The sequence below is a fragment of the Triticum aestivum genome, chromosome 3A, assembly GCF_018294505.1.
Source record: "Triticum aestivum cultivar Chinese Spring chromosome 3A, IWGSC CS RefSeq v2.1, whole genome shotgun sequence".
NCBI lineage: Eukaryota > Viridiplantae > Streptophyta > Magnoliopsida > Poales > Poaceae > Triticum > Triticum aestivum.
In genome coordinates this window covers 148,079,394-148,090,611 of record NC_057800.1, presented here as the reverse complement: position 1 = coordinate 148,090,611, position 11,218 = coordinate 148,079,394, and the positions used below count along the sequence as shown (strand labels likewise).

General features: G+C 41.4%; 1 protein-coding gene and 1 long non-coding RNA gene across 4 annotated transcripts; one reads left to right on the top strand and one right to left on the bottom strand.

Moving 5' to 3' along the window:
• Nucleotides 1-1,274: 1,274 nt before the first annotated feature.
• Nucleotides 1,275-2,076, bottom strand: LOC123060755 (uncharacterized). Its single transcript, XR_006428139.1, has 2 exons — nucleotides 1,650-2,076; nucleotides 1,275-1,552 (listed from the first exon to the last, which is right to left on the bottom strand). It is a non-coding gene; the product is annotated as an uncharacterized lncRNA (long non-coding RNA).
• Nucleotides 2,077-2,193: 117 nt separating this feature from the next.
• On the top strand, nucleotides 2,194-10,729 carry LOC123060753 (probable sodium/metabolite cotransporter BASS4, chloroplastic). 3 transcript variants are annotated; one of them, XM_044483591.1, is made up of 15 exons: nucleotides 2,302-2,495; nucleotides 2,572-2,659; nucleotides 2,764-2,830; nucleotides 3,363-3,470; nucleotides 3,538-3,605; nucleotides 4,668-4,746; nucleotides 4,890-4,948; nucleotides 5,055-5,123; nucleotides 5,618-5,731; nucleotides 6,303-6,324; nucleotides 6,410-6,477; nucleotides 7,912-7,997; nucleotides 8,756-8,885; nucleotides 9,352-9,453; nucleotides 10,344-10,729. In XM_044483591.1, the coding sequence occupies exons 4-15, from the start codon at nucleotides 3,377-3,379 to the stop codon at nucleotides 10,470-10,472; spliced, it is 1,020 nt and encodes a 339-aa protein (XP_044339526.1). In that variant the 5' UTR covers nucleotides 2,302-2,495; nucleotides 2,572-2,659; nucleotides 2,764-2,830; nucleotides 3,363-3,376; the 3' UTR covers nucleotides 10,473-10,729. The 3 variants fall into 3 exon arrangements, with proteins under 3 accessions (XP_044339524.1, XP_044339525.1, XP_044339526.1); XM_044483589.1 differs by lacking the exon at nucleotides 2,764-2,830 and having other exon boundaries at nucleotides 2,194-2,495; XM_044483590.1 differs by lacking the exons at nucleotides 2,764-2,830; nucleotides 10,344-10,729 and adding an exon at nucleotides 9,546-10,076 and having other exon boundaries at nucleotides 2,197-2,495.
• Nucleotides 10,730-11,218: the final 489 nt, after the last annotated feature.

The window sequence follows — 11,218 nt, the reverse complement described above, 5'->3', positions numbered from 1 at the left end:
CACACGGCTAAGAGATCAATGATCAACTGTTGTGTCTATGGGGTGCCCCCTGCCCCCGTATATAAAGGAGCAAGGGAGGAAGGCGGCCGGCCTAGGAGGAGGGCGCGCCAAGGGGGGAGTCCTACTCCCACCGGGAGTAGGACTCCTCCTTCCCTTGTTGGAGTAGGAGAGAAGGAAAGAGGGGGAGAGGAACAAGGAAAAGTGGGCTGCACCCCTTGTCCAATTCGGACCAGAGGGGGGGCCTCCTTCCTTTTGGCCTCTCTCCTCTACTTCCGTATGGCCCAATAAGGCCCATATACTCCCCGGCGAATTCCCGTAACTCTCCGGTACTCCGAAAAATACCCGAATCACTCGGAACCTTTCCGATGTCCGAATATAGTCGTCCAATATATCGATCTTTACGTCTCGACCATTTCGAGACTCCTCGTCATGTCCCCGATCTCATCCGGGACTCCGAACTCCTTCGGTACATCAAAACTCATAAACTCATAATATAACTGTCATCGAAACCTTAAGCGTGCGGACCCTATGAGTTCGAGAACTATGTAGACATGACCGAGACACGTCTCCGATCAATAACCAATACGGAACCTGGATGCTCATATTGGCTCCCACATATTCTACGAAGATCTTTATCGGTCAAACCGCATAACAACATACGTTGTTCCCTTTGCCATCGGTATGTTACTTGCCCGAGATTCGATCGTTGGTATATCAATACCTAGTTCAATCTCGTTACCGGCAAGTCTCTTTACTCGTTCCGTAACACATCATCCCGCAACTAACTCATTAGTTGCAATGCTTGCAAGGCTTATAGTGATGTGCATTACCGAGTGGGCCCAGAGATACCTCTCCGACAATCGGAGTGACAAATCTTAATCTCGAAATACGCCAACCCAACAAGTACCTTCGTAGACACCTGTAGAGTACCTTTATAATCACCCAGTTACGTTGTGACGTTTGGTAGCACACAAAGTGTTCCTCCGGTAAACCGGAGTTGCATAATCTCATAGTCATAGGAACATGTATAAGTCATGAAGAAAGCAATAGCAACAAACTAAACGATCAAGTGTTATGATAACGGAATGGGTCAAGTCAATCACATCATTCTCTAATGATGTGATCCCGTTAATCAAATGACAACTCATGTCTATGGCTAGGAAACTTAACCATCTTTGATTCAACGAGCTAGTCAAGTAGAGGCATACTAGTGACATACTGTTTGTCTATGTATTCACACATGTATTATGTTTCTGGTTAATACAATTCTAGCATGAATAATAAACATTTATCATGATATAAGGAAATAAATAATAACTTTATTATTACCTCTAGGGCATATTTTCTTCAAAATAAGAAAGCATCAACAATACTAAGCTACTTGACTTGAGTTCGTGATTATTTGGTCTAGTTAAGTGAAACAAATTGTGCGGACATTTCTACAAAGCACTGAATCTTCATCGACAGAGGCATGCACACCAGCAGATTTTTGGTTCTTCTGTCTTCCTTTTGCCATCATGTGATCATCTTCCTCTTGGTTCTTCTATATACTCTGTCAATGAATAAGAGAATAACTTCAGCACAAGCATATCCAGAAGAGCAAAGGATGCAAATGGACAGAGCACATAGTTATGTGCTTGTGTTGCAACCAGCAGATGAGCCGTCATGCTCTGAACTTGAAGTTATTTGCCAAGATGCAGCTAGCAGGTCAATGTACAGTAGCTAGGCCACAACCGATGGAGCCAACTTGAAGGAGATCAACACGCCAGCGCGCGAGAAGCTTGGCCGTAGCCAAGGGGCGCGTGCAGCCCGCGTAGTTTGCCGGCGTCACTGCAAGTGGAGGAGCATCGCCGTGGCCGGCGGGAAGAAGTAGCTGGGGCAGTGCCGCGAGTTGGGCCGCCGACCGGGATGGAGCGTGCCGATCTGGGGTGGTGTGCTTGGCATCGAGGAGTACGCCGGCGGCGATGTGGCAAGCAGCAGGGGCGTAGCACACCGGCGGCTGGAATTTGGGGGACGTCGAGATTGAATCAGGATTTGCACACGGAAGTAGGGGAACGAGACGGGGCTGATGCTTTGAGATTCGTATCGCCGCGCGTCTCTCGCGGGAGAGGGTCTCCCAATTTTTTTTTTTTGAGCATAGAGGGTCTCCCAATTGCCTTGGTACGACCCGGGTCTTATAAGATTTTTTCCCGATTCGGACGGTGAATTTGCAGGATGCGCTAGGACGGTGAATTTTCCGCTTGCTGACTAGAGCACTGGTGCTCCTCTCATCCCCACCCCGATTCGGCGTCGCGCACGCCACGCCGGATCTATAGCCAGTAGCCAGTGCGATGATAACCCATCACCCATCCCTGCTCCGCCTCCGCGCACCCCTCCCCGCCGGCCTCCGCCACGGGACTTCACACGCCTTGCTTTTCACCGCGGCCGCCTACTCTCCTCCTCCGCCGCCCCTCCGCCTGCTACCTCTGCGCGTCGCCGCTGGAGGAGCCTCACCGGTAATTCCACGAAACCCACTCTATCCTAAGCTTGTCACCTGCTTCGTTCCAACTCAAGTGGCTCGCGCCTCCGCAGGTAGGTCCTGATGGAGGCAATCGCGCGACGCCTCCCCCGCTCGGAGCCGCGGCGCTCGACTTCGCGCGGAGCAACTTCCTCCCGCTAGGTGAGCTTCCTGTTTCCGCGCGATCTCAGTATGGTTCCTAGTTGCATACTCTACTGACGTGTAATTTCCACTGCGAATATCTGTGTGCAATGTAATGCGAATAGTTGTGAATTCTCACTGAGTCAATTCAGGTGCAGTTCATTTTCTAGGCCAGCTGTATTTGAAATGCAGGTACTCCCTCCATCTACTAATACAAGGCCATTTCATATTTTTATGTCTAACTTTGACCATTCATTTTACCAACAAAATATGAGTTATATGCCATCAAAGTACGCCATTGGATGCACAATTGAATGAACTTTTTGATAATATATTTTTTTACGATATACAACCCATATTTTCTTGACCAAAATTATAAGACAAAGTTTGACACGAAAAACAAAGTGGCCTTGTATATAAAAGAGGGAGTATTAACTCCAGGTTGTGTGTAGCTTTGCTTGAGTATGATGCTGACATTTGTCTGCAAACGGAAAAGTGGCGTAGATTTAGATGTTTCTCCTTTTCTCTTTCTCTCAACGCATAGCAATTTTGATTGTTTGAATATGAACCAAGTACTGCTTGGTATTGTAACATTAAGGTCAAGGTGTACAAATTGTATACTTTATTCGTTGCACCATTTTGCTTTGCAGACGTTATCACTATAGTTTGTGCACATCTCAGGTCATGAACTTAAGTGGATTGATTATTATCTTTCTTATCTTAGCTCTAATTGGTGGGATGACTTTGGGACTCCTGGATCCAACTCTTGGTTGCCTTGCTCACAAATATTCCCTGTCAAAATACAGCACTTTTGGGATATTCATTATATCAGGTTTGGTTTCTTCACCTAGCGCACATGGTGCTATGTTTTCCTACAGTAATGGCTTTCTCTTGCATAGGGCTGACTCTGCGCACTAAGGAGCTTGGCGCAGCGTTACAAGCTTGGCCTGCTGGACTCTTTGGACTAGTATGACCTAGTGTTTAGTCCTCGTTTGTTCCACTTGTTGATCTACTACGACTCTGGCCAAAATTGATAGTATGCTCATGGGGACATATGAACCCACTTTCAGAACTAAGTGAAAAAAATGTATTCTCAAGTTTCAAAAACCTACAAAAAAATCGGTGACGGGTAGACTATGTGATTTTTCATAAAAAAAACTATGACTATTTGCGCTTGTGTAAAAATAAGAAAATGTGAAAGATACAATAACCGTGACTATAGCTTCCTTATTTTCACATTTTTGCTCAGGTCACAAATGGTTATAATTTTGTATGAAATTTTACATTGGCAGTTTCCACACAATACCTATATGTACGATTTTTCTTGGTAAGTTTTTGGAACTTAGAAATATGACTTTTCATTCAATTTTAGAAACGGCGTCATATGTAGCCAATTTCTATTAATTGAGATACTTTGTGGATGTAACTGTGTCTACTGTTGAAGTATATGTGGATTCAACCTTCTCCGTCAGTTTGGACTTTGGTCAACTGGTCGGTGCATGGAACTTAATATGATATTAGAGCCAAGAGGTCTCGGTTCAAGACTCGGCCAACACGCTATTTATGAAAATAGTTGCGGCCTACATCGATCTCACGGCCAAGGCTTGAGGAACGACGTGAGGGAATATATTGCCCGCCCTTTTCCATCAGTTCAGACTTTTGGATGAACTGGCTGGAGCATGCAATTTTCCCCCTCGGAGGGAGTAATATGGTATAGGAGCTAAGTTGAGCCACAAATGAGATGGGGTGTTGATTTATGTGGATTGCCCAATCTTCTCCATTAGTACAGACTTTGGTTCTATTGGTCGGTGCATCAAACTTTATCTATGACTTTAGTTACAAAAAAAACTCCGCCTATGTTGCGAATAGTTTTTACTCCCTGCATTATGATCTTAATGTTATTGCAGATCACATTTCACGCTAGCATTTGTGTTGTTTACTTGCAGTCCAATGTTGCCATTCCGATTTTATGCAACTGTTAGTTCCCCCATTTTGCTGACATCTTTTATTGTTACGTGTCTCATCTCAGGGCTCAATTCTGTTGTTCACACCTTTTCTTGCACAATTTCTTGTGCAAATTCAGTTCTTCCCTCGTGAATTTATTACTGGTACAAGCCTCATCATCATGCTTATTTGTCCTATTCTCATAAGGATTTTCAAAATTTTATCCTGTCATTTCTTGTTGCAATGTGGCAGCCCATGCCTTTGTAACTGCAACTAGTTTGTTTGATGTCCACAACACATCTTGTAGGGTTGGCTATGTTTTGTTGCATGCCAACAACATTATCAAGTGGAGTCACACTAACACAGGTGCTACTCGCCTCTAATCATCATCCATTAACATCAACTACTTTATATTCTTTTTTGGATAGGCAGTTCCATTCAAATCTAACACAATTTTACCATTGCTGGGTAGCTTGCTGGCGGCAACTCCGCACTTGCTCTTGCAATGACAGTCATATCCAATCTACTGGGCATTATGTTTGTAAGCACGACTTTGTTATGATATTAACCTTTTGTTTTCAAGCATCACCACCGATTGAAAGTTTCAAGCAATAAACTCAATATTGAGTTACATACTTAACTTATTTGAGCGTTTGAAAATTTAAAAAACACAAAAAGATATTATTCATTTTTCTTTTGTTCAATTTGAGTTTGATAATTCATGTGAGTCTTGATCTCCTTTTATATTTTAAATGTAATTGTCGTCTTGTACTCTTGTGTAGGAGTTACAAAATGCAACCCTCAGTCCTATAGATTAAACCGTAAAGAAAGATAAGCTGGATTGTCGACCAAAATCTTTCATAATGATATGTAATGAACTTCTATTAGTCTTGTCACGAAGAATTCCAGAGATTTTGAAGTTTTTTTTGGATCGTTTTAAGATAACCATCATTTTTTATTTTTTCCTTTACTTTCCACAGGTTAACTTACCCTGCTTAGGAAAAACCTGATCATGTTTCTTTGATCATGAACTAGGTACCTTTGTCTCTTGCAAAGTACATTGGCACTGGAGCTGGAGTGTCTTTGCCTACTAAGGAATTATTCAGAAGCCTGGTCAACACTCTTTTAATCCCCCTTATTTTAGGCAAGGTATGTAGCTATTCATATCTTTGTACTCCACTCCATGGCTTTTGTTCTGTTATTTCAATACAATGTATCGTGTAATTATGTGCATAATTTTCTTATTGCACTTTAAGTTTTGTAGTTGAATAAGAACAGAGTCTGTTTTTTATGCTCATGTGTGTAAAACTGTAACTGTATCAGTGGAAAAAAATTATATGATAAACACATTTTTTGGCATAGTTTAAGAGTCAGTTCGAATGAGCATCCACGTGAATCTGCTGTTAGTGCAAATATGGTATCAAACCTTTAACTGGAATGCACATTGCAACTATTTTTTGTTTCATGACGAAGAATAAGGAGGAGTCCAGGGGTGCCTGTATTTGGACTCATCTCCTTTAGTTGCATAGTATTACTTTTCTTTGCATTTTGTATTTCAGTCAGTTTCACTTCCTGTTTTTGAACTGAAGTATGGCGGGTCTGGTTTTGAAGTCGTTTCTTCATTCTAATTATTTTATTAGTTCAGAGCAATGCAAAATTTTCCTGCTCTAGTGCAAGCCTGAAATAATAGAAGCTACACTTATGGTTTGTTCTTTATCAGGTTGCCCGAGAAACCTCAAAAGGTACGCAGGATTTAATATCTTTTCTGAAATTGCTGTCACTTAGCAAGTTCTTAATCTGGAGTCCTTGTTTGTATTCCTTATGTAGGTATTGCTGAATTTGTTGATGGAAATCGCCAGGGCTTTTCAGTTTTAAGTGCTGTTCTTCTCAGCCTAGTATGTCTCTAGCATGACTTCACTCATTCTTTTTCTTGCATGAATATATTAACTGATTATTAAGTCCACCAGTTTGTTGTATTAGTTTGTCCTGTTGTACACAATTCGGCTATACTAGTAGTTCATCCACTGATAATTGGAAAGGGGTGTGGTTGGTGGGATATTGAAGCTGTTCGGGCATTACACTAGTAATGATTTTATGTGACACTTTAATCTCCAGCACTCTGCAAGCTGGGAAATGTATAAATGTAACGGGCACCTGAAATTATTTCATAAATTCTCTAGTATCAAATCATTAGTCAGATTATTCATATCAATTGTTTGAAATATATCATGCATGTGCAATGGGAATTTCTTTGCATTTGTAGCAATCTGAATAGTTATACAGATCAATGCATGAGAGATGATGCTGGGTGCACGCATACTGGAATTTCACTAAAGAGAAAACAGAGTAAACACCAAATCGGGACAATGGAACTAATTTTTAGGAGAATGCTATGGAGTAGTGCAGGAAACTACAGCGTTTTAGCTGTAGCGTACTGTAGTTGGAAATGATTTTATGTTGACCTTTATTATCCTATTTCGATCTAGACAGGTTGTTTTGGAAGCAAATTTGTTTACCTTAGTGAGTGGCTAATTTATGATTGGTGATGGAAATGAAGTATTTTGAGACATCTGATAGTAGAGAAAGCCTTTTTTCTTTTCCATACGCCTCCCAAAGGGGAGTCAGGTTCCATTACTTTTTGCATAACGGAATAGCAGTTCAAACACAAAACAAAGCATAAAACTTATGTAAACAAAGAAAAGCAAAAGAGTGCTACGAGGCCACAGCCCCCTAACCTGAGCATAGTCACATCAAATATACAGACCACCCAACCTAGGGCCCAAAATCAACAAGTTTAACAAAGGGCAAGCACTAGATCACCCAGCAAGCGGCCTCTCAAGACACCTCTCAGGCATTTCATCAGCAGAAGATGACAACCATTTTCCTGATCTTCATTCGTCATCAGACTCCTCAGATGTAGCATTTTCACCAGCTTCAGTTATCTGCAGAGTAGCACCAGCCGTATGAGTCCACGCAGCTTCATGTGCCCGCACCACTGTGCTCCGGAGCGCCGTCGCCCCGTCCAGCAAGTTCCTCTTGTCTGAATTGTTCTGCAAACCTGTCCACAAAACAGCCTTATTCCTTGTTTTCCAGATTGCCCAGCAGAAGGCTGTAGAGCAAACGTACAAATCCAACTGAAAAAAACCATACAAGTCCAACTTTTCAGATAGAGCAGGTCTGCAGAACCGAGAACCACATTTTAGCTTTAAAGGGGAAGAAAGTTTTGGGGGCTGCTCTTGCTTTTATGTTGTTCTTTTAATTTCTGTCTATTACAAATTCGCCTATGTACACTGATTGAAGGACACTCTTTACATGTTTCCATTTCACAGGTCCCATGGATACAAGTAAGTAGATCAAGATCGCTGCTATTGTCCGTTAAACCAAAAGCTTTCGCTGTTATTGTGACTATTGGAGTGTATGATTTTTTTATCTGACCTTATTGTAGTTTCAATTTTTCAAAATTTATGTAACTATTAGAAAACGTTGTTCAGCATCTGTAGAATACTGTATGCCTAGACCATGTTGTGCCATTATGTCATTTTGACTAGGTGAAGTTTGTGGTTGAAATCATTTCATACTATCACGCTTGCAATATTTTTTCACAATTATCAAACTAGTAACAGTTGTTACCACTTCTCTAGTCTGGACCAAATATAACTGTATGTTTTCACTTTTGGTAATTAATTGAATTCCTGTCCTCCAGCCTACTAGAATTATGCTCACAATTTGTTCACCTTTACTCAACACTTGCATTACAAGTTGCATCTCCAATTGGTTACAATTTGATATACTGAGGCACCTACAGGTGTTATTGAGCGATAGATAATATAGTGATAATGGTACTTTTTGTATACCGGTTACCGGTAGTATCATTTTGGACGGGATTGGGCACATGTTACTCAGTTTACGCTTACTAAGTAATCAGCAACCAAATTGAAATAATATATGTAAAAAGAAATAATGAAAACTTGCCTACTTTGTTCGATACAAAATTGTTTGATAAAAAAGCGTACCCGTGCCCTGCTTCATGCTCGTAGTGACTGTTAACTAGGTATTTTTGTGGCCACTGACGAGTTATAGCGTTTTCTGCTTTGGATAGGATTTGCTGCTTATTATTGTTGGAAATCTAGTATCAAATCTGATTCTCTAATGGAGGCATATTTCCTGTCACAGGCTTCTACATCTTGCTCTGCTGGCATTCAATGCTACAACACTGCAGGTCTTGTCATGTCTTAAACAGAAGGAAGAGTCAGTCTTTGCGAGAAAAGAGTATGCACGAGCTGTCATTTTGGTGGCCAGTCAGGTCAGTCTTCATCATCAGCAGCAGAATAAAAATTTGAGTAAATTGCAGTTGACACCACTAACGTTGACTCAAGTTGCACAAAACACTTAGGGGTTAACACTAAGGTTAGATGATCTATACATGTAAGACAATGTAAACTGATACAGAATTACCTGCTGGGAAACAACTAGGCTAAGGTAGCATAATTTCAAAAGGAAATTTACTGCTTAACCATGGAATCACTACAAGTCGTCGATCACGGGGTTATCACTAGACACACAGAGTAGCAGAAGCAGAGTCGATGAAGTGTGTCTTCATGGTCCTAATCATACCACCCTATTTGGGAATGCATCCGGCTGAATCAAAGTGTGCTCGCTAATTGCGGTTGTAATAGTAAAATTTGCTAAACATGCAATTATTATTCTCTCCGTGTGACACCAAATTCTGTATATTCTAGCTTCTGCTTAATTTTCTTGATGTCGTACAGAAAACATTGCCAGTGCTGGTTGCTGTGGTTGAGCAGCTTGGAGGTGCTCTTGGAGAGTCTGGACTTCTGGTCATCCCATGTGTTGCTGCGCACATTAATCAGGTACTTGTTGCACAAGCAGCAATATTGCTCTTTGCACTTGCTTTCTGTCAATAAGGAGTCATTGCTGATGTATCATATGAATCGTTTTGCAGATCATTATCGATTCTATCCTAGTAAATTGGTGGCGCAAAAGAGATCAACGATCTAGGGAGCCTTGGCGCAGTGGTAAAGCTGCTGCCTTGTGACCATGAGGTCACGGGTTCAAGTCCTGGAAACAGCCTCTTGCAGAAATGTAGGGAAAGGCTGCGTACAATAGACCCAAAGTGGTCGGACCCTTCCCCAGACCCTGCGCAAGCGGGAGCTACATGCACTGGGGCTGCCCTTTTAAAAGAGATCAACGATCTACTAATGCAAAATAGCTTCAGAATTTGAATCTGATCTAAGTGCAAAGATCTACCCGAGTGAGGCTTGACAAATCCATGGTGAAATAGGTTAATTGGACTCGGTAGATCGCTTGGTGCATGACAAGGTCAGGATCCTTATGATCCTAGAACTATTTAGTTCGAAGTCTCCATCAATGTGGAGTAGGATAACGCCAACTATCCGAACCATGAACATCGTCGAGCCCCTTATGTTAGCAATTTCTAAACTCAAAACTCTTACTTGGATTTTTTTTCCTGCTACTGTAATGTGTTGGCTTATTTGTTTAGTTTTAAGAATCCACGAGATAGTTGCCTAAAATTTCCAACTTATAAAACTGCGTGTAGAACTTTTCACCCCCTATCTAGTCTTAACACTCAGATAGTAACAGTTGCTAACAAACAGAACCATAACCATGCACACGCCGGTTAAACCTACATGTTCCCGGTGAGGCGAAGAGGTGATTGTCTAGTATTCGAGATCATTGTGGATGTTTTTTCTTGAGCGATGGCAGCTCCACTATTGTGCAGGTTAGAGCTGGGGCTTGTGGAGACTGGAAGGCCTTTGCTCTGGCCCTCCATTGGATGAACAGAAATTTCCTACGCCAAAGATGTTGCTCTAATTCGAGTTGGGGACCCACGGTACTCGCACTGTGCTGACAAGAGTGAGAATCATTTCGCGACATGATTAGCAAATGGATGTAAGTGTTCTGAATGTTAGCCGCGAAACAAACTTGGTGAGTCGCTAGCAAGTTAGCTGGAGTATAGGGAAGATACAAGTACACTAGTTTCTTCTTAACAGCTCGTAATATGGTGAAATATACAGGTTTGTATTGCAAGTTACACCCTCTGTCTCAAAATATAAAATAATTTTTTACATTAATATATCTCTTGAGACAGAGGGAATACTTTTATCACGCTGATTTGTCTTTTAAAAAATACAAGTGCAAACATTTTAAACTGTATAAGAACATTTTAAAAACATACACACACAATTATATACTTGAAAACTTGTTTTATCACACATACAATTCATAACAAATGGTCAACCTACCTGTTAATCCACCAGTTTGTGTGAGGGAAGCATGTTTATACTAAACACTTTGCTTTTCATCATGGTATGTAGAATATCCGTCGAAACTTTTTAATATGAGATCTAGTTTTAAAAGTCCTTGTGGCGATAAATATTCCCTTTTGCGAGAAACTGTTGATCTATTCATCTTCAATCATGACAATACAATGAACACTAGAAATAATAAAAATTATATCCAGATTCATAGACCATCTAGCGACGACTACAAGCACTGAAGCGAACCGAAGACGCGCCGCCGTCATCGTCCCTTGTCGGAGCCAGGCACAACTTGTTGTAGTAGACAGTCGGGAAGTCGTCGTGCTAAGACCCCATA

Excerpts from the sequence above, each read along its gene's own strand:
- LOC123060753 (XM_044483589.1), top strand. The coding sequence starts at position 2,331 with ATGATAACCCATCACCCATCCCTGCTCCGCCTCCGCGCACCCCTCCCC. Across the intron at positions 2,660-3,362 it reads GAGCAACTTCCTCCCGCTAG|CTCTAATTGGTGGGATGACT; the intron begins GTGAGCTTCCTG and ends TTCTTATCTTAG. Across the intron at positions 6,478-7,911 it reads GTGCTGTTCTTCTCAGCCTA|GTCCCATGGATACAAGTAAG; the intron begins GTATGTCTCTAG and ends TCCATTTCACAG.